The 23,414-nt window shown below is 39.2% G+C and overlaps 1 protein-coding gene across 3 annotated transcripts in view; it reads left to right on the top strand.

Moving 5' to 3' along the window:
* Positions 1–23,414, top strand: part of ZNF106 (zinc finger protein 106) — a 62,922-nt gene that overhangs the window by 11,530 nt on the left and 27,978 nt on the right. For 2 of the 3 annotated variants that reach the window (XM_037161831.2, XM_037161830.2), the window contains exons 2-5: positions 7,232–7,317; positions 11,373–11,434; positions 17,808–18,008; positions 20,838–23,012. In XM_037161831.2, the coding sequence (XP_037017726.2) occupies positions 7,264–7,317; positions 11,373–11,434; positions 17,808–18,008; positions 20,838–23,012 (2,492 nt within the window). In that variant the 5' untranslated portion in view covers positions 7,232–7,263. The remainder of the gene's footprint in view (positions 1–7,231; positions 7,318–11,372; positions 11,435–17,807; positions 18,009–20,837; positions 23,013–23,414) is intronic. The other variant, XM_037161832.2, reaches the window with a different exon arrangement.

Below are 23,414 nucleotides of genomic sequence, written 5' to 3'. Positions count from 1 at the left end.
AGGCACATCATAATTACATTAGCCAAGATTAAAATGAAGGAAAGAATTGTAGAAGCAGCAAGAGATAAGGGAACAGTCACCTACAAAGGACTTCCCATCAGACTGTCAGCTGATTTCTCAAAAGAGACCTTACAGGCAAGAAGGGGCTGGAAAGAAGTATTCCAAGTCATGAAAGGCAAGGACCTACATCCAAGATTGCTCTATCCAGCAAAGCTTTCATTTAAAATGGAAGGGCAGATAAAGTGCTTCTCAGATAAAGTCAGATTCAAGGAGTTCATCATCACCAAGCCCTTATGATATGAAATGTTAAAGGGACTTATCTAAGAAAAAGAAGATAAAAATACAAACAATAAAAAGACAGCAAACTCACAGTTATTAGCAAGCACATCTAAAACAAAAGCAAACTAAGCAGACAGCTAGATCAGGAGCAGAGCCACAGAAATGAAGATCTCAAGGAGGGTTAGCAACAGGGGAGTGGGAGGAGGAGAGGAGGGGAAAAGCTACGGAGAATAAGTATCATAGATGGTAGGTAGAAAATAGGCAGGGGGAGGGCAAGAATAGGATGGGAAATGTAGAAGCTAAAGAACTTACGACGCTTGGACATGAACTAAAGGGGGGAATGTGGGAGGAGGGGTGTGCAGGGTGGAGGGGAATGAAGGGGGGAAATGGGACAACTGTAATGGCATAATCAATAAAATACATTTTTTAAAAAGAGGAAAATTAAAAAAAGAAAGTGGGTGAAATTTCCCAAATTTTGTGAAAGGCATAAACTGACAGATTCTATGAGGTTGGCAAACCCCAAGAAAGATCAAGATGGGAAAACAGTTCATACTTCAGATTTCCCAATGAAGAAAACCATAGCCAGGTGTTTCATGGTGAAACTGCTGAAAGCCAAAAATAAAAGGAAAAAATCTACAAAGTAGCCAAAGAAAACATGTTCTGTATAGAAGAGTACTCATGGAGGCCAGAGAGCATAGAGAAAATCTTTAAAATGCTGAAAGAAAAATGTAACAACCCATAACTCCAGATTCAGTAGAATAGCCTTCAAGAATGTAGGGAAATAAAATATCGTCAGGTAAAAGAAAACCAGGAGAATTCATTGCTGGCAGATTTGGCATATAGGAAATGCTGAAGGAAGTTGTGTGCACCCACGGGGATCGGCAACCAGATGAAAACTTAAATCTTCATAAGTTAATGAGGAGCATTGGAAATGGTAAATATCAGGATACATGTAAATATTTTTTGGCTTTTAATTTCTTGAAACTATATCTGACTGTTTAAATTTTAAAACAAAAGAAGTATCTTGTGGAGTTCATCACATGTTCATCTTAAAGAGGTTACTCATGCTGCAGTCTGAGAGAATTCTGAAAGCTCGGGGATGACTGAATAGTCTGAGGGGGCACGGAGACCACTTAGCAGGCCAGGATATAGCTGTTCCCCGTGGGTTGGTAATTTCAAGGTAAATTTGAGTCTGCTGTTTTTCAAGGTGTTGGAATGCTGAGCTTTTGAACAGTAGCAAATTTTGTCGAAGCATATTTTGTACTACATGCTTGCTGGGGTGTTTGGATACATATGCCACATGTGTAGTATACATGTGAACTTTTAGTAAACATTAGACCATTGACATTTACAAGATGTTAAAGATTCTTCCAGATTCCAAAATTTTGCAAACACCACTACTTTAGCAGTGCATAAAATTTCATTTAAAATCTAATAAAATCTATGGTGACCTTTTCAGAAACAAGGATTTTTAAAATATGGGACAAAAGCATTTAGAAAACTATTAACATCTATTAAACTGCTAAAGTAAATGCTGTACTGTATCACACCATTATTATTTTATTTTTTAAAATTATTTTATTGTTGTTCAATTACAGTTGTTTGTATTTTCCCCCCACCCCTCCTCCTCCCCCCACCCCAGCCAAACCCTTAAGAAGGGTACAAACATTGTTCGTACAAGCTATCTTAGGGCTTAGGACTTACTCTCTTATATGATGACAACTTTTACTAATATATATTTTAAAGATTTTATTAATTCGTCTTTAGAGAGAGGAGAAGGGAGGGAGAAAGAAAGGGCGAGAAACATCAATTGGTTGCCTCTCATATGTCCCCTGACCAGGGACCTGAACCTGCAACCCAGGCGTGGAATTGCACTGGCCACCTTTCACTTTGCAGGATGATGCCCAACCAACTGAGCCACACCAGTCAGGGCACTTGCTAATATTTTAATTATTTCATTGTGATTGGTGTTATCTCAGTGTTTTTTCTCATTTACTTTTTCCTTTAGGACATAACGCTTGCCAAACTTCACAGTTGAGTAAGGGATTGGAACCTGACAGTTGGTCTAATTCTGAGTTAAGATGTGCCCTCTTCATTTCCTTGCTGGTGATGGGCAATATGAACACCTTCATTTGCTTGGGGCTTTTTTATTAATTCCTTTTCCTGAGTCACAGCTTTAACTTCTATCTTTGTTTTAGCACTATACTTAGTAATAAAGAATGGTTGCCACATATGCTTCTGCTAAATGTGGTGTTATAGCAGATAACATAAAAAGTAGGAGTACAAATGAGTAAAATGCTTATGAATGCAGGAAACCACCAATCACTTGCCTTGGGAAACAGAAGCCAGCCAGAACTTAGAACTAGCAAACAGGACAGTTTCCCAGAATAAGCCTTTGAAAGTTGTGGTTTTATGTCGATGTGCCCGAAAATACTTCCTGACCTCTGTTGTCAACTTAGCTAGGAGCCTTGAAACTTTCTGGGAGACCCGTTCAGCAAATTGAGGGCCTCCCAAAAGTGCCAGTCATATTTTTGTTCCATACCTTTTGAGCAACCTGGGGTTAATGGCGAAGCTTGTTCTATTCCTGAACGGTGTGTCTCTGTTGCCCGCTAGAAATCCATTAGTTTTCTGTCAGGGTGAAGGTGGAAGCATGGAAAGTTATTTGTGGAATTCAAAAGAAAGGGGTTCTAATCTGAGTACCACTGCATCACCCCCGCCCCCAACAAATAAATAATTAAGGATTTTTTTCTTCAGTGTTTCATAGTGTATTATTGTCATATAGAGTCTAAACTGGCTTCATGTCAGAGTTTGAGTATCTTAAGTACTACTGGCCTTATTATAATGAATGCTAGAGGTTTGTGAAATGACCAACCAATCCCTTTCTCATGGGAAGGCTGGGGAGATCATATATACCTGCTGTCAAACAGCCAGTTCTTGCTTGTTTGGAAGGTTGTTTAAACAGTAAAATGGGAATGTAACAATGTTCCAAATAAAGTTCTTTGACACTAAAAGGTGATTGCCCACCTTGAGTTACATAATAAATATTTGGAGAAATAGTCTGACAGTTGACCTTTGAGGTGGGCTACAGTGTTACAAGACAGTGGTTATTTGGAAGGCGTTCTCGCTTAAATTGAAGTCACTTTTGAGGAACTACTGTATGAGAATAGGGAGAGCATAAAGAAGTACAAAATGGAGTTTTTTGAGATTCTAATGCAATATAGTTCTGCTCTGTCTGCACAACTGTATTTATTAACAAGTTAGGCGGGCAATTCTGATACACTGCTTAGCTTTATTTAGAACTTGTTTGGGTATGAGTGGCAGGAGTGAAGGCAGTGGGGGTGAAGGGAGAGGAGTAGATCTGAGGCCCTGCAGGTTCATCAGGCTGAGGAGCAGGCGGCAGTGAGAACCAGCAGCCCGTCAGGACTTGGCGTGGACATGTGGGAATCTGAAAGGAAGAAAAGCAGTGAGGTGGGTTTTACTAAGGGAATGGTAGTTCTACTGAAAAAAATAGTGATTAGGATGTTAAAAAAAAGGAACTTAATTGTAAGATTTTTTGGATATTATGACTAAGGAATATCACAGATATTTCTTGTAATTATTTGGAGAAAATTGGAAAGATTTCCCAGTGGATGTAGTTTAAAGGGGTGGGGAACGTATGGTGGTTAAAGGGAGGACAGCAGGAGTCGAACTGTGTGCACTGACTTGCGTGTACGACGTAGCTTCTCGGGCACTGGGAGATCTCAGAGTTGGGGGGTTCCTGTGTGTGAGGCTGTGAGCTAATTTCTGTGTTTCAGAAAGCTTAATGGAAGTCATGTGTTTGCCCGTTTTTAAGGGTGTACAAATGAAAGTTCCTTTGTTTTTGGCTGGAATCATATCAGTTCAGAGTATAAATACTATTCGATCTTCCTTATTAAATACTTTGCTATTATCCTTTTTGATTTTATTCAAAAGTGAAAGTGAACTTACTTAATATGTGCAGATTAGAAACATGGAGCTTATGAAAGGAAAAAGTAAATAAAAAGAGGGAATATAGTTCAGAGGTTGATAGAGAATATTTTTACTACATGATTTGATTTATCCATTTACTAGGAGTTGATGTCTTCGGCTTTGTTAAATAGAAACACAATTTGTATTTTAGTGCTTAGTTGTCAGTTGAGTAAATAAATAAATAACTCCACAGTGACTGCTACTTCCTGTGGCAAATAGTCTCAGTTTTTCATTGACTATTGCTTCTAAGTTTTTTGTTCCTGTTTTACTTTGGTGGTTAATAACTTAAAGTAGTATTAAAAGCATTTCTGGATATACTTTCTTTACCACTATTTCCCCAACTTATTAAAAAAAATTTAGCCCTGGCTGGTGTGGCTCAGTGGCTTGAGTGCTGGCCTGCGCACCAAGGGGTCACCAGTTTGATTCCCACTCAGGGCTCATGCCTGGGTTTCAGGCCAGGTCCCCAGTAGGGGGTGTGTGAGGGGCACCACACATTGATGTTTCTTTCTCTCTTTCTCCCTCCTTCCCCCTCTCTAAAAATAAATACATAAAATCATTTAAAAATTAAAAAATATATATTTATTAATTTTAGAGAGAGAAGAAGGGAGGGAGACAGACAGACATAGATTGGTTGCTTCCCATATGTGCCCTGACCAGGAATCGAACCCCCAGCCATTTGGTGTATGGGATGACACTCCAACTAACTGAGCCACCTGACCAGGGCTGTTTCCCCAACTTTTAGAATAGTGCTTGGTGTTGAGTAAATGCTTGTTAAATGAAGTAGGAAATACTGCATGTAAATAGTAAAGTTGAAGTAAATGTTAAGATTATAAGGGAATTAAAAGAATAGTTACGCTTTGAGGCTTAGCCTCAGAGGAGATTATTAGCAATACCTGGAAGCATTGATAATACTTTACCTATCCATAAAGATGTCTTGCTTTGTTTTATTAGCCATTTGACATTCAGCTTTCCCAAATGTGCAAAATGTTACCCTATACTATCTTGGTGTTTTGTACCTTGTGACTAAATAAAATCATTATAGACAGTAAGGAGTGGTAGGAAGTGGTTGGCAACAGCAGTGAGATTGCTGAGACACCAGGGGAGGTGGAGAAAGGACCCTGGGACTTTCCTCACTGGCCCCTGTACCACGTGATCTGGGAGTTACAGATTAAATTAGGGTAGTTTAGGACTTCATTACCTGGTGGTTCTAAGTCCCCTGAGGAGTAAAGCCAGGCAAGGAAGCAGACATATGTGTGAGTCATGTGTGTGTGTGTGTGTGTGTGTGTGTGTGTGTGTGTGTGTGAGAGTGACTGGAAGACAGTGCTGCTTGAAGAGTGGCATTAAACTCTCATTCAGAGCATCTTTGCAGGGACTTGAGAGGAAAGAATGGGAGATTATAAAATAGAAAGTCTGGTCTGAATCCAAACTCCAGTGTTTTCCCAGCTCCGTCTCACATTTAATAACCCAAGATAGTTTCAGGTGGAACAGTTCTACAACTATGTACAGAGTGCCTGCAGTGTGCCAGACTTGGTTCTACGTGCTGGACCTGCACTAGTGAACAAAATACAGAGTCCCTGTTCTCGTGGCACTTACTTTTTCAATGGGGTAAATAGAGAATAACAAATAAATATATACTATGTCAGGCAGTAGAAGATGCTTATTTCAGACATCTCTTGCTGTGTAACAAAATACCCCAAAATTGCTGGTGTAAAACAGTGATTTTACTGTTTTTTACAATTCTGTGGGTCGAAAAGGGCTTATCTGCATGGTTCTTTAACTGGCCTTCCCTGGGATCCCTGGTTGGCAGATGGGTCTGGAACACTCGACATGGCTCCACTCACCCCACATTCTGGTTGGTGGTGGTTTGGCTGCCCAGCTGAGGCGTTCGCTTTTTTTCCCTTGGCCTCTCTTTATGGCTTGGCCTTCTCACAGAATAGTGGCTGGGTTCCAAGAGGGAGTGTCCAAGTGTGTAAAGGAAGAACCTGCAGCTTTTTTAAGGCACATCCTCAGAAATGACATTGTCATTTCAACCACATTTTAGTCAAAACAGGTCACTGGGGGAAAAAAATAGACTCACCTTTTGATGGATGGTGATAACAAGATTATGCTGCAAAGAGTATATGAAGTAGGAGATAATGTTGTGGCCATCTATGAAAGCAGTCTACCCTAGTGCTATTAAATAAAAAATTAGGTTAACAGGGCAATAGTGGAAATGGGGGTGGGAAATACAGGTTTTTTGTAGGAAGTCCAGGAAGACCTCTTGATGAGACAGCACGAGAGAGCAAGCCATAGAACCATAATGATGTTTTAGGGAACATTCTAGGCAGAGAGCACAGGAAATATAGAAGAAGCCCTGAGGTAGGAGAATTCCTGGTGTGTGCGATCGTGGAATATAGCAAGGAGGGCAGTGTGACTGGAGCAGAGGGGCAGAAAGAGTGCAGTAGGGTGTAGAGTCCCAGGGCAGGTGAGAAACAGATTTTGCAGCTCACGACGAAGGACTTAGATCTTCTGTGAGTGAGGCGGGCGTCTACTGGAAGATTCTGATCAGAGGAGTTAAGTGATCTTACTTAAATTTTAAAAGAATCTCATTCTGAGAATCTCTGTCTACTGTTTTGAGAATAGACTGTAAGAGGGTAAGAGTAGACTTAAGAAGTCAAGTCAGTAGGGTAATCCCCTGTGGTGATATGCTAAGTGGTAAGGAATGGTTGGGGTTTGGATATGTATTTCAAGGCGGTACTGACAGGATTTGCCGATGACGATGGATACGGAGTGAGAAAGAGGGGCCAAGGATGATTCTCAAAGTTCTTGCCCTGGAAAATTGAAAATTTTATCAAGATGGGAAGACTGGGGGAGGAGCAGGGTGGAGGTGAGGGAGATGCAAGACTTGTGTGTTTGGCTGTGCGGAGAAGAGTCTAGAAGACATCTGGGGGGGAAAAGGTTACTAAATGTTACTTCCTCATTGCAGGTGTGACGTTGGGTGCTTCAGATCTGGTCACTATGGTACGAGAACGAAAATGCATATTGTGCCACATTGTGTACAGCTCAAAAAAGGTAATAATAGAAGAGGGAGACTCTGAGGCTTTATGACTGGTCATTTTTTTAGAGACACTGTATGAAATTTGTAGATGGATAAAAGCTTTTAATGTTGTCTATTTTGCTTCCTTCGTAAACCATAGTCTTATTCCACTGGTTTCTTTTTAAGTATGCCTCATAAAGCCAGTAACTATATTATTAAATCTCTACCCAGAATTTGAAGATACTCAAAAGTAGATAATAAAGAGATATTTATTTAATAGCCAGTTATAGAGAAAATACCTTAAAGTGGGGGTGATTTGAGGTTATATTACTTTCTAATTAGCTAAGGATAGGTAAGGAGTGCAGCATTATTTGCACCTGCACTCTTTCTGCCTGTGTGTATGCTAAGTGCCGCAGAAGTGGTATTAATAATACCCTAGATGTCCACAAGGTGGGGATGTTGCACAATGAAAAACACATATTTTTGTTTTAATTTTTATTTATTTTTTCGAGAGAGGGGAAGGGAGGGAGAAAGAAAGGGAGAGAAGCATCAGTGTGTGGTTGCCTTTCAAGTGGCTCCCACTGGGGACCTGGCCCACAACGCAGGCATGTGCCCTGACTGGGAATTGAACCAGCAACCCTTTGCTTCTCAGTCCGGCGTTCAATCTATCTAGCCACACCAGTCAGGGTTAATTTGTAATTTAAGTGAACACAGTTTATAAACAGTATCAAATGTAAGACTGAGGGGTTTGAATATGATCTATTCAGTAGGCTGGGGTGAAGAATTTGTTTTCCTGTATAGGATTTTAGTTAATGATGGAAAAATTGGGTGAAATTTTAAAATGCTTAATAATATGCCTGCTGCTTTTACAAAAGAAAAAACAAACAAATAACTGCTCTTTTAGTTTTAAAAAATTTAGACCAGGTTTTATACAAGTTTTTTTTTTTAAATGATCATTATGGCCTCAATTTAGAATAAGGGTCAGCAAACATTTTCTTTAAAGGGCCCGATGGGTTTTATTTTATTTTTTTTTACCGTCACCTAAGGACATGCTTATTGATTTTAGAGCAAGAGGAAGGGAGGGAGAGAAACATCGATGTGAGAGAGAAACATTGATTGATTGCCTTTTGAACACACCTGGGACCAGAACTGCAACCCAGGCTTGTGTCCTGACCAAGAATCAAACCCGCAACCTTTAGGATTACGGGATGATGCTTTAACCAACTGAGCCACACTGGTCAGGGCCATGCAAATTTTGAACAAACAAAAATTCCTTACAGCTACTTGCGTGTTGGAGGGATGGGAAATTGAGAGGGTGTGAAACGGATAGACAGACACTCTGTGGTGTGGACTCAGACTTGGATGGAGTGGCAGCCCTGTCTTGTGATAGCAGTTTTGCTATTTTAAGTCCTTTTGGCATTTCTTCTACTCTGGTTTGAAACATGTTTTCCTCTCTTCATACTTTTCCACTCCTGCTTTGGGAAAGCCAACTATTGTCTTTAAGCAAGGGAATGCATGATTCAAGCGTTAAGATTAATGTGGTCGAAGAAACTAGCAGATTGGGTTAGTTGAAAAATAATGCTGATACTTATTTTTAGAGAGAACATAAACAGCATATGTTGAAGCAGTGCTCTCTTCTCTAGTTTCCCAAACTTGCATAATCTTGTTTTTTCCCCAATACGCTTTGGAGGAGAAAAGGATCTTAGAGTGACTTAAGTATGAACTGTTTACTACATCTGAGTATCCTGATGGTTAACTTATGGAAAGACTGGGAGGCCCTGGAGTTAAAATATTTTAATATTATTTATTGTTTCTCAGGTTTGTTCAATCATCAAATTCTTTTTTCCCCTTCCTCCTCCTTTAAAAAAAAACAATACTGATTAACGTAAAGGGCACTAAGTAGAAGCTTGGTAACTGAGCAGGTGTGCATTTGTGACTGTACTTTAATCCTGTGCCTACGGACCTTCACCATTTACTGTGCCAGCTCAGTTGTGTGCCTGTCTGCATTTATTCTTCAGAGCAAGATGGGAGAGAATTTTCTATGCAAATTTAGGAAATGTTTTAGACAAATAGAAGTTGGGTTAAAACTAGTTTTGAATGATATTTTTATAATCAAAATGTAGAATGTAGAATTGGTTTTATATGAGAGAATAACTCATTTTGGTGAACACTGTTTGGGTCAGGAATGGTTTCATGGCAAGAAACAGAACCCACTTAACATCAGCTTAAGAAAAGGGATTTGGCATAAGTCAGTCTAATTCAAGGGAAAATGGAACAGTCAGTAGGGATTTGGGCAGGTGTGCACCGTTCATGGGTTTATTTTTCATTTTATATTATGCCACTAACCTGACTCAGTGTTCCGTTCCAACTGTTTGCTCCAGTTAGTGGCTAATCAGTTGTGGTTAGAAGGGGCCACATGTAAAGCTGTCCCCTCCAAATGTATTTGTGGGCATAAGAAGGAAGTGATGGTTATCTTCAGAAAATTGCCATTTAAGGGAGAGTTTTGAAAAACAGCCCCATTCATCACATTGTAGTACCCAACTTGAATTAAGACTAGGTTGTTCGGTTGCATGCTTTTTGACAAACAAGCTGTATATAATGAAAAATCTCGAGGCACAGTGTAGCATGGTATTTGAAACACTGGCTTTGGTGTCAGGTCTGCCAGGGTTTGGCCTAGTTTGGCCACTTGATTACCCGTGACTCTGAGAGGGCAAAACTGGGATATTTTCACACTTACCGATTCAATAATAGTAAGTTCTGTACTTGAGAATCAGCCCTTGGTAAATGTTTGATGAATAAATGAGTTAGCTTCTCAGCATGCTTGTCCCCTTATGAAGTTAATGATGCTCCCTTAGCAGTGTTTTGCAGTTCAAGTGAGAAAATGTTTAGGCACTTAAGCACAGGACACAATTAATTGTAATACTTAACAGTTATAGAAGCCCTTTTATTACATATGTTAGTAAGTAGAACCTAATCAACAAAACAAACAAACAAGCAAGCTAAATACAACCAGAGACATTGAAATAAAAAGCAAACTGACAGTTACCAGTCAGGAGCAGGGAGAGAGGTCATAGAGGGGGACAACAAGGAACATGTATGAAGGACCCACGGACAGACCCGAAGGGGGTGGGTTTGAGGGTGGGAGGCAGGATGGGTGGGGCTGGGGGGCGTGATGGGGTGAAAATGGAGACAACTGTACTAGAACAACAATGTAAAAAAAGCCATTCTCTAATTATGGCATGCTGGCTATATGTACTTGGGCATGACAGAAGGATAGACATTTACAGCTTTTTGAGGGTTTTTTTGAGGTATATGCATATATGTGTGCATGTTTTAAAGTGGAATTTCTTCCCAAAGATTTGATTTTCTTCCCATGAAGAGGCAGGGAAAATGGAGGCAGGGGAGAAACCTAGTAAATTTTCAAACTTTTCATCAGAACCAAACAAATCATTTGGGGGCAGCAGGCAGTGAAGATGAAGACATGATTGAGCTGTTGTATTCAAAGTAGTTTTTAAAAACTTCAGCCGTAGAGAAAAGTTTTGTTATAGCCACAAGTTCTGTCTAGAATCGACGTGTTTATCTGTTCATTCAGTGGATATTAACACTATATGCCAGGCCCTGGCCAAGATATCAGTATGAATTGTAAGTTACTTTTGAGAAACTCTCAGTTGAGTGGGGAAAGAGAGAGTATGTAGAAAAGCAGATAAATAGTTGACAAGTTATGTGGTTTGAGAGGTTTTTATTTTTATTTTTAAATAAACAAGTAAATTCCTTATATTGGAGTAGACTTTAGCCCACATAATTTATTCTTAAAGATTTTGACTTCTAAAAACATTATGCCTTCTAACCTTTTTAGAAAGCCACTTAAATAGGTCTTTCTTAAAAATTCCTTTATTTAAAAATGAAATATATCAATAACATAGCTAAAGAGTTATTTACTACAGACCTGATTACAGTGTTGAGAAGAATAACTACAACAAACACTTCTGACGCGAAAAGCTTGTGCCCACCTGTTAGTTGCATGGGAACAGAGGAATGTTTTCCCCCAGAGCAATCCCCTTAGTTTAATCTGCTTTCTTTAATTTTGAAGGAGATGGACGAACACATGCGGAGCATGTTGCATCACAGGGAACTTGAGAACCTGAAGGGCAGGTATGGGACGGCTGTCTTTGGTGAACTTGGGTATATGGGGGATCTGAGTGCTGATGAGGCCTGTCAGCTCATTTTACAGTAACCTTTCACAAGTGAATATTGTCTGGTGGCATAGAACTGTGTTTTAGAATTAATAACAAGTACAACGTATTCTTTTGTCATTCATAAAGAATAAATCCATGTGCATCTCAAATGTGTAGAATTCACAAAGGCTCTAATAAGTAGATTACAACAAAGGTCTATTGGGATGAGCTAGTTCTCTTACGAACAAGCTTTGTCATTCCTCCTACCAGCCCTGCAACTAAGACATTATATTATTGCCTCAGCTGTATTACAAATTGTTACATGCAATAAACCTTTAGTGTTGCTAGAGTAATCTGAGAAATCCTAAGTCCACTAAATAGCACTGACTCTCCAGTGTAAACTTTGAAGTACAAACCATGAATATTTAAGAATGCTGTTTTGTGATATAAGGCTTGAGATGTTTAAGGAAAGAAAATATAATAAGCATCTTATAAAAATTGAATATAGCATATGTGTATATTCCATGTCACTTTCCCTGTGATCTGTAAGTTCCTTTTTTGATGTTTTGAGTTCTATGAATTTGACATTTGGAGACAACATGAAACAGAAACACTGGGAAACAGAAATACTAATTAATATCTTGTTCTATGCATAATAGTTACAAACTTTGACCAGGATGTCAACATGTGTCATTTGCAGTTATATATATTTTAAGTAACACAGTTTTGGGATGTGTGGGCATATTAATATTATTAAACTTTCAGCAAGTGTGTAGCATGTTAGTGGAACTTTCCCCATGGTCTCAGCCCCTTACTGTGTGAGCATTAGGTCTTCACAGCAGCACGAAAGGATCTTTCACTCAGATCAGTGTGACGGCCTTTGTAGTACCTTCCATATACTCGTATATCTCCTTTAACTCATTTTCATTGGAAACCTATGAAATACAGTTGAACTCTTACTATATGTGTAATATCATAATTACTTAATCCCGTTTCCAACAAACTTCCTTCTGGAATTTTCTGGGCTATTTGCCTGCTACCTGACTATATTATAAAATATAACTAATGAGGTCAGTAAATCTAGTCATTGAGAGAGAAGCCTGTTTTATTTGAAGACTAAAGCCTAGTGTATTCAAAGATCACTAATCAGCTGTTTAAAACATTTAAAAAACAAATCTTGTTTACTTAGAATTTTTGTTCTGAGCCAATACAAAATAATGAAAAGTAACAAAAGTAGTCTAGCCTCCTCCCTTTCCCATCCCAGCCCCAACACCCACTCCCCTTTTAGCGGAAAGTCGGTGGTTTGGTGTTTACCCATCCACACCTCTTTCTGTGCGCAGGCATAGATTTGTATTTAGCCCCACACGCACATTTTGCCTTTATAAAGATTTTATTTATTTATTTTTAGAGAGGGGAAGATATAGGGAGAGAAATATCAGTGTGTGGTTGCCTCTCATATACCCCCCAACTGGGGACCTGGCTGCAACCCAAGCATGTGCCCTGACTAGGAATCGAACTGGCAACCCTCTGGTTCACAGGTTGCTACTCAATCTGCTGAGCCACACCAGCCAGAGCACATTTTGTCTTATTAACATAACTGAACCACATGCTACATATGTATGACTCTGTGCAACTTGTTTTCCCTCTCCTTCCACCCACCAACTTAATTATGACATGGAGATTTTCTGCCATTTTCAATTATTTGGAACATAGTCAAATTGTTAAAGCATTAGAGAAAGCCTCTGAGCTGACAACGTAAATGTCAGCGTCAACACTCAAACTCTTTTTGTTTAGAGGAGAGCATGTTCTCATTGGCTCATTTTTTAGATACAGTGCTAATAAGTTTTAATGTGGTTTTGGCCTGTAACAAATTATAAGGGAGAAGCCAGGCAGGTAGCGAGAAAAACAGCTGACAAAACTGTAAAAAAAAACAAACAAAATCTCAAATCATTTACTTACATGGAGCATTTATCGTAGGGAAAACTGTCATTGTTAGTCTGTACCATAGGGACAGATCGTTATCAGTTGTTATTTCTCCCCATCATTAATTTGTGATTTTTGCCCTCTGGACTTCATGTTTAAATACTGGCTTTCTGATGTTCAGGCTTTCTGTTTCTCTTTATATTCGTAGCAGTATAACTTTTGGTTGTGACCTGGTTAAAAATGTAGAGAATGTTTTTTTAGGTTTTGAATGCCAGCTTGTTTGAGAAGTAACTAACTTGTCTTATTTGGTTCACAATTGTGGACATCTGGGACATTTCCTTATTTTTTCCTCATAAACTTGTTCATATGTGTGGCCTATAATTAGTTTCTACAGATAGATGCTGTTAAAAAAGGCACAACCCTTTATTTATCAGCCAGCTGTTGTGATATAGTTAGAGCAAGCTTAAGAGAAAAGCTTATGGGTAGAGTATTGTACGCTTTGCCTTTCCTGCAGGAGAGGAAACTGGGTGGTCACGGGGTGGAGCTAATCTGGCCCTTCCTTCCATGCCCTGAGGGAAGTGTTTGCCTTTATTGGTCAAGAAGTAAAGCAGTGCTTTTTCTTCCAACAATTACTTTATACATTTATATAAAATAGTGTTTTAATTGGTTATTGATAAAGAGCTGAAAAGGATCACCATTGAGACATTATTTAATTTGCTGTTAACTTTTTAAATATGTGCTTTCGCAAACACCGTCTGTGGAAACATGAATGCATGTTGTGTGTAGAACATGCTTGTCTCTGTACAGAAACATTGGAATTTTCAAGAGGTGTGGTTGACCTGTTCTTTTCATAGATAAATATGGAGTATCTTTTTTTTCAAGATTTTGTTTACTTATTTATTTACCTACTTATTTTTAGATAGAGGGGAAGGCAGGGAGAGAGGGAAAGAAACATCAATGTGTGGTTGCCTTTTGCACCCAACTGGGCACCCAGCCTGCAAATCAGGCATGTGCCCTGACTGGGAATTAAACCGGCGACCCTTTGGTTCACAAGCCGGTACTTAATCCACTGAGCCAGACCAGCCAGGGTGGAGTCTCTTTTCTTTTATTGAAGTGTCTTGTAAACCTTCTCTCTGTCTTTTTAAAACTAGATTTCATTTATTAAAAAATGTTAGGGATTTCTTTGATAAGTCTTTTTCAGTATTAACTTTTTTATATTGCCTGAACCATTCTGGGCAGGATCTCTTGGGGTGTTTTTCAATCCAGTTCTTTTGGAACTACAAGGTCTGTCCAGAAAAATTCCAGTCATTGTTAACATAACAAACAGTTTGCGCGACATCGATGTAACCGGGCAGCCAAGGAGAGGGGACTGGAATGCACATGTGTGAACAATGACGACTTCACTGTACTAGTCGGTGGGGGTGGTAGATGCTGTTGAGTTAGCATGTGTGGTCACATTATGACTGAGAGAGTAGAGCAACAAATCTACATCAAGTTTTGTATTAAGCTTGAATGTACCTCCATGGAAACTATTTGGATGATTCAGAAGGCTGCAGCTATGGGCAGCTGGTGATTGGCAGCTTCATCATGACAACATGCCAACTTGTGCATCACATCTCGTCGGAGATTTTTGTTGAAACATCAAAGCATCCAGGTGACTCAGCCCCCCCCTACAGCCCAGATTTGGTGCCCTGCGACTTCTGGCTTTTGCCAAAACTAAAACACCTTCGAAAGGGAGGAGATTTCAGACTGTCAATGAAATTCAGAAAAATATGATGGGGCCCCTGATGGCAACTGGGAGAACTGTGTGAGGTCCCAAGGTGCCTACTTCAAAGAGGACTGAGACGTCTTTGTCCTATGTACACTGTTTCTTATACTTTATATCTTCAATAAATGCCTCTAATTTTATATCACATGGCTGGATACCTGCTGGACAGACCTCATGGTTAATATTAGTTTTTGCAAGAAAAGCTGATATGTTTTTAAAATCTGCATTTAAGTGTTTGTTAAATATCCAGCATGTGCTTGTGCTTTGGGGATTGCCAAGTGTGTGGGTTTATGAATATGAATGTTTATTTTTAACAGAGTTTACACGGCATTCCTTAAAAGTCAATGTGGCCTTCCAGTTGTGTCTTTAAAGAGAGAGAGACTTTGGTGATTTGAACATGGGAAAATTCTCTGCGCTTTAGAAGTAAGGGTAAAGTCAGGGATTTCACTTAAGAATATACCTTTTAGAATGGTGTTCCTGGTACTGCTGTGTACAGGTTAGCATTCTGTAAGTTTTTAGGTGGAAAAGCAGACTAAAATATTTTCATAGTTTTAGAGAGTTTAAAGTCAAAAAGATTTTCTAACCAGAAAATTCAGCTGGTTAAAATTTTTATTATAGTATAAATTGTTTGTATTCTAAGTTAATTACAGTCCTCACAGTCTTCTGATGCTGCCCATTGGGGATAGATTTAGATTTATATATTTTAAACTTCTTTCAGTGTTTACTGAGAGAAAGGTTTGTTTTCTGTTACAAGTTAATGTTCACTTTGAATGAGCTACTGTAATTTTAATTGCATGAGAGAAGAGTAGGGCTGTCCCTGATAAACTGGAGAAAGTTGAGGATTATTTTTTTAAGTACATAAATGTAGTAGAAAACTGTCAGTGAAAATAGCATATTAAAGTTTCTGGAGGACTAGAAAGGATTAGAATATTGGCATTCAAGGTAATCAGATAATGATATTTCCAGGGAACCTGGTTAGAACTCATTAAATTGAATCTTAATTTTAAAGACTAGATTGTATCCAGAGTATTTAAGGTTACAAACTCCAAAAAACTTTATGAATTTTTCCCATTTTTCTGGGGTGTTTTTCATTATTCTTACAAAGTGAAAAATAGTGTGTGTGTTTTTAAATTTACTGGGCATACTGGGCACTTTTTTGTTTATACTTTGTTACCCTAAACAACTATAACCATCTACTTAGCACTGTGCCTGGAATTTAGTAGTTGCTCAGTAAGTTTATTTATCTACTTAATTGACTGTTCAGGTGATCTGTAACTAGAAAATGAAGTACTCAGTTTTGAAGGTCTCTTATGGTTAAATGATGTGGATTCTGCCACATCTTGATAGATACACAGGGTCCAGCAGAAGTAAGGCCTGCTTGAGTGTGGTTGTCAGGGTAATAATAAGGATGTAATAATTTATAGTTTTAATTTGAACATTTCACCTAAAATGTTGTATGGTGTGCTTGGGTAATATGATAGTGTCATATCACAGAATCGAATGCTTATGAGTTTGTACTAAAAAGGGGGTGTTGTTTGTGCTGGACCCTGTGTGTCCTGGGGAGGTGGGGTGTGGTAACAAAGCCAGCATGCCTTGTCTGTTGGTTTTTTTTTTTAACAAATTGGCATAGGAAGTACAAAAGCATCACCAGTGTGACCACAAGGCAGATGATAAGAGTTAAATCAGTCTGGAGTATGGGATGGATATTCCCGTCCACTCATCGTGCCCAGTGGTCCTGGTGTTCAGCTGTTTCTCATCAATGACCACACAGTCACCTGAGCCACCCAAGGGATTGCAGGACACGAAAAAAAAGCAGTTCAATTATTCGTCTCCTGCAGCTTCTTAAACTGGTCAAGGGTGAGAGATTCACCATTAATTTAAGTGTGTAAAGTAGAAGAAAAGAAAGTCTGCTCACTCAGCGTGCTTAACTAAGAACCCGATTTTGCTTCCCTAGACTAGCATTTTCTGAAACTTGAGAAAAACCACTTGCCTAGCACAGCTGTTAACTTCCTACAACTGAAATGCTTTCCATTCCCTTTAAAATAAGTCCTTCTGATGCAGAATGTAGATCACATGTATCATTCAGACCAAAAAAGTTTGCTGAGACTCTCTGGTCACTTGCCCCAGGTCCGGAATCTTCACATTCCAGACAGAGCTCCAGCTGTTCGATTTAGTTACTGGGCTTGGATTGGCTGTGCTGCCCACTCTTTTCTCCACCCCTTAACTTTCACTGGGAGAAAGTTCTTGAGCCAGAGATTAAATGTAAGTGCTGTCACCAGCCTTTCTGAGTGCAGCTGGCACCATGGGTGTGCTCCAGAGCAACCTGTGTCTGCTCTGAGCCCCCGCCCTGCCTCCCCTTTCACCATGTTTCCTCTGACAAGATTTTAAGTACAGCAATTCAAGAAGATTTCTCCTCCCAAAAGTCATCATTCTGAAGTGTATTGCCTCTTGATTGCTGGAAAAGAATCTTAAATTCATTTCAAAAGTAACTTATGACGAAACTTATTACAAGGGATGAAAGGACTGTTGGGATTGATTAGCACTAATTTTCCACTGTGCCAGAGTGTGCAGTGTCTTTCAGAGGAAACCGTAGCAGACCTGGTGAGGGGGCCATGCCGGTGGGGAGAATTGAATGTCCCTCATCTCCCTCTTTCCCTAGGGACAGTAGTCACGAGTGCCGGGTGTGCGGGGTCACAGAAGTGGGTCTTTCTGCATATGCGAAACACATTTCTGGCCAGTTGCACAAAGATAACGTTGATGCCCAAGAAAGAGAAGATGATGAAAAAGGAGAGGAAGAGGAAGAAGAGTATTTTGACAAGGAACTCGTTCAGTTAATAAAACAAAGAAAAGAACAAAGTCGGTAAGTAATGATTTTGATTTTTAAAAAAGCCTATCTGAAACACTATAGAAAATAATACAGTACATTTTCCATTTTCATACTTGTCAGCCTGGAGAATTCAGCCTTATCTTAGTTATAGAGTTTAGCCTGAAGTTGCTGTCTTATGCATAAAAGAACAATGGAGTGCTTTCTTGAACTACTGCGCTGTATACTTTAAAACTCACTCCGTGTTGCCCCTACATAAAGGCTGGCTATCACTGCTCCATGCCTGATGCCTTTACTGTGTCGATAACTATGTTTAGAACCGTCTCTTTTGGTACCAAAGTTTTTGGATACCAATGAATTGTTTGTATTTAGTATCCAAATTTTCTAGTGGAAAGCTATTAGTATGTAAGCTCTATATGAATATTTTATATAGTATTCTTATTGCACCCCTAGGAAAAAATGTTTGCCTAATGTGAATCAACATGGTGCTTCTACCAAATTTGATTTAGCCTTATATTAAGTGCTTTAGTAAGTATTTATTGAATAAAATTATATTTTAAATTTGACAATGTTAAGATCATTTCAGCAGTATAAGTTTTTCTACTTGTACTGCATAATTTCACACCTACATCTGTAATTCACCTATTAGGCTGTTTGTTGTATTTTAACCTTATTGATTTGTGGTCTTCAGACTTTAATGAAGCAGAAATTTTAAGATCAGTAAAAGATATAACCAGTTGTTATATTGGAGTAATTTTGCAAGTCCTAGGACTGAGAAACATTCCAAGTTCAAAGTAAAATTTTACAGATCGTTCTTGCATACTAGTTATATCAGGTCTGCACTTCATTTTTAGTTAGAGGTTTGAATAGAAGTAGAAAGTAATTTTCACTCTATATGGTAAAAGCTTTTGAACAGGTCTTGAAGGAGACTTTCTTAGTTTTAAAATGTTGGTGGCAACTTTGTTCTTAAATTGTTCGGTCCTTCAACTGACATTCCCACTACTTTCAGTATAGCTGTGGTTTACTCTTCTTTTAAGGTATTGGAGCCTCTAGAAGATGTAACTCTATTGTATTATACTCTCATGCATTGTTAGCTTCTCTGTGTAAATGATTAAACATTAAGTCACAGGGTAAAGAATCCTCTCAGTAAGTTTATATTGTAGTTAACTGTTCTTTGAGAATTCGAATATGCTTTTTGGTGACCTATTTATAAAGTCATCTACTTATTTCTTCATGGTCCCCCCCCACCTTCATGAGGTTTTTAACTTAGATTATTCTTTCCGGGCTGTGGCTTTAGCTGTGTGCTATTGTCCCTTTGATCTTATCCGTTTCATGTTGAGCTAGGAGTTCTACTTTGTAACTGACATATTGCCCAATTCTCTCATTTCTGGATCACATTAGTGTGGCTGAGTCAGTGATTTCCTTGGGTGTTAAAAGTTGCTGACTGCTTAGAAACAAAAGATAAAAGCAGTTTGGCTAATGGTGGTACAAGTATTCTACCAATATATGTGGTAACAATTATCTCCTGTTTAGAAATTGTTGTAATTCATAATATAAGTGAATGAACTTTTAGGTAAATTAACTATTCATCTTCTGAAAAAGGAAGAAATTCTAATTTGTGTCCCAAATCTTGTAGACTCTAGAAACTTATAAAGCCCAGTAAGTCAGTACTGAGTTTAAGATTCCAGTCCAGTCCAGAGGAGGGAACCCAACTACAGAAATTTTGTTTTGGGATTTTCATTCCGTCGGGACTAGTGGTTAAGAGGGGAGACTCTCGAGTTGGCCTGCCAAGGCCCAGTCCCTGCCGTAGCCCTTCCTGTGGAACTCCGGGCAAGTTATGGAGTCTCTCTAATCCTCAATTTCCTCAGCTAAGAAGTAGGAGTAATGAGAATGCTTACTTTTCAGAATTGTGAAAATTGAATAAGATAATCTATATAAATTGCTTAGCATTAAATGCCTAAGAGTTAGTAGGTACTCAGTAAATTTTATCTAGTAGCCTGGAATTTTTTGGCACACCGACTATATGCTAAGCACTGTGCTCAAACACTGTAAGACGTTTGTAGAGGAAACAGTTTTGCACATGTTCTTGTGATATTTTCTTAAATTTATTCACATTTCTGTGGGCTCCTTGTCTAAAATGAATAGTTCAAACAGCTGTAGCTTCTTTATAAAGACCTATAAGGAGTACATGGAGCTCCTTACAGCACTTGCCTTCGTGGCTGCTTACTTGCATTGGGATGTTTTACTCCTGTTCACGATCTTATTTTCTCAGTTATCTTGTGAGTCCTTCAGGTACGGGAATGATGCATAAAACTTTTCATTCACCACTAACAGTCATTGAATGTGTGCTTGATAAAGTGTTTATTAATGAAAGTGACTATGCATAATAAAATCTTACCATTTAAAATGGGTTAAAAAACTGTTTGTTGTTTTTTTTTTCCGAAACAACCAATGACTAGAGAAATCACAGTATTAAGAAGCAGCTGTATTAACCATAACTATAAAATACAATTGTTTTTGTTTTCAAAAAGCTGTACAATGTAAAAATAATAATTGGATGATAGAGACAAAAATCTCAGAACATGGCTAGAAAAACAGCAGGAAAAGGAGCATTGTATAAATGTGTCAAATTTTAAATATTTCTGGGGTGATAGGAGAAACAAGAAAATATTTAATTTATATAAACGGTGACTGTAAGTTTAATTATATCATTGAAATATATGAAAGCAACCACTATTAGAAATAAAAATGGACTCTATTACATATTCTAAGTACCAGGGGAGGGAAGTTGAGGGGAAGTTTGGTGGGCCTTCAAAGGAAGTACAAGAATTCCTTTAAATCAGTAATGAAAACTTTTTCTTTCAGACAAGATGAACCTTCCAATAGCAGCCAAGAAATAAACTCTGATGACAAGCGACTCCAGTGGAGACGAGAAGACAGAATCCCTTACCAAGACAGAGAGAGCTACAGTCAGCCAGGGTGGCATCATCGCGGACCTCCTCCACGAGACTGGAAGTGGGAGAAGGAAGGCTTTGGTAACACCAGGAAGAGCAGCTTTGCACATTCTTTGAGGAACAGTGGTGGACCAAGAGGCTGTTCCGGGTGGCAGAAGGGCATTGCAGGAGGCTCCTCAACTTGGTTTCATAACCATGGTAATGCTGGAGGTGGTTGGCATTCAAATAATGGAACAGTAGCTTGGAATCACAATGGTTCAGGAAGGAATTCCAGCTGGCATTCTGAAGGAACAGGTGGTTTTTCCAGTTGGCATATGAACAGCAGTAACGGAAACTGGAAATCCAGTGTACGTGGTACGAATAGTTGGAATTATAGTAACCCAGGAGACAAATTTCAACCAGGCAGAAACAGAAATCCTAACTGTCAAATGGAAGACATGCCTATGCTGTGGAACAAGAAATCTAAGTCCAAAAAATACAGTCAAGAGAGATATAATTGGCAGCGGCAAGAAAATGACAAAGTTGGTACAGTTGCCATGTATAGAGGTCCTTCTGAAGGATTTACAAGTGATAAATTTTCATCACAAAACTTATTTGACTTCAATTTTGAGCAGGTGGAAAGCCAAACCACTAAACAGTCAGACACCATGGCTTCCAAAATTGGCGGGAAGAACGGCAGTGGAGCAAGGGAGAAGTTCCGGCGCTGGACTCCTTACCCTTCGCAGAAGACTGTGGATTTACAGTCAGGAATGAAGGAAGTCACTGGTAACAAGTCAGAGATGCCAGATAAGCCTTTCTTTGATTTTACCTTAAACACAGGAACACAAGAGCCTCAAGTTGATGAACCAAATAATTCCCCAACAGTGAAAACACAAAAAGAAACACACACCGGATCTCTTCACCACAGAGCCCCATCTGACTGCACTGCCTCCTGTGAGGTGGTGAGAGAATGCCCTACTACGGGAAAACCTGAACAGGGGCAGAGCTTCAGTAAGATGCCACCACGGAAATCCCCCCTTCTTCCAACTCCAGTCACTAAATCAGTCCCTCAAAAGCACGGTCCAAAGAATCCATCAAAAAATACCAAAGCACATTCTTTTTTTCCTAGAGAACATTCAAATTCCTCAAACAAACCCAAGGAAGAAGACAGTCATGATTCTTCTGGCATGTCCAAATTGCAAAGTTCACGTGTTTTAAAGGGGAATAAAAGTAAATTTGGCCCTCAAAGGGAACCTGGTGAAAATTTAAGTGATACATTACAAAAAGCCCAAGAGGTGTTACAGTTTCATGAGCCATTGCAAAATCCACTTCTTAATACTTCGAGAAGGACCAGGAGTTGTGCAAAAGCAAGCAGGAATGTGGAAGAGTCTGAAAAAGGATCTTTGAAGATTGAGTTTCAAGTGCGCTCATTAGAAGGTGAAAGTGATGGAGAGGTATCTGACACGGAAAGGCATGGAGCAAACATCAGAGCCCTGAGTTCTGCAACCACAGAAGTTTTATCCTGCAGCACTCACAGTGCTGATGAGAAGGAGGGGGAAGACCAAAACCTGAAACCATCCGGAAAACTGCCCACTTCCCTGTGTAATTCAGTAGTTCATCAGAAAGAACCTGAGTTGGAAATGATGTCTGTAGCCAGTCCACACTCCGACTTACTGCTGGACTTGAAAACCTCTCTGGAAGATGTGCAGGTTGATGACTCTGTGAAATCTCAGGTATCTTATGAAACAGAAGGCTTTGAGAGTACCAGCTTGGATGCAGAGCTTCAAAAGAGTGACATTGCTCAGCCCTCGGGCCTTCTCCTGCCGGAACTAAGTAAGCTTGGCTTTCCTGCCTCACTCCAAAGGGATCTCACTCGACACATTAGTTTGAAGAGCAAAACTGGAGCACACCTTCCTGAGCCAAACCTCAACAGTGCTCGCCGCATCCGCAATATTAATGGTCACCGAAAGAGTGAAACAGAGAAGGAATCTGGGCTCAAACCAACCCTCCGGCAGATTCTGAATGCATCTCGGAGAAATGTCAATTGGGAACAGGTCATTCATCAAGTAACCAAGAAAAAGCAAGAGTTAGGCAAAGGCTTACCCAGGTATGTGCTTCTTTAGTATCCATTTATCTTTCTTTTCAGCTTACTTTGACCTGGTCAAGAGAATTCTTGTTTTATTTCATTAAATGCTTGCAAAAAATATGTGTTATAGAGGTTTGGGTTAAAGAGTTACTGCTTCTCCATAACAAATGTAATAAAGTATTTCCCAGCAGGGAATTCATATGAAAAAGAAGAACACTACTTCTGAGAAATGAGATGGGGACAAGGGACAAAATCAGAAACACAGCACTGCAGTTTTGGGGCCGGAAAGTGACAGCATGTAAACATGCACGTTACGTGTAGGACTTGAGTGGTGTGACTTTGAAGTGTAACTGTTCCCACTACCTTTTACTTAGGACCTATCAATAGTTACCCTTCTGTGTTTACTCTCAGCGATATATTTGT

The sequence above is a fragment of the Artibeus jamaicensis genome, unplaced genomic scaffold (genome assembly GCF_021234435.1).
Source record: "Artibeus jamaicensis isolate MK-2021 breed Jamaican fruit bat unplaced genomic scaffold, CSHL_Jam_final contig_1132, whole genome shotgun sequence".
In the NCBI taxonomy this organism is placed as follows: domain Eukaryota; kingdom Metazoa; phylum Chordata; class Mammalia; order Chiroptera; family Phyllostomidae; genus Artibeus; species Artibeus jamaicensis.
This window is presented reverse-complemented; position numbering and strand designations above follow the sequence as displayed.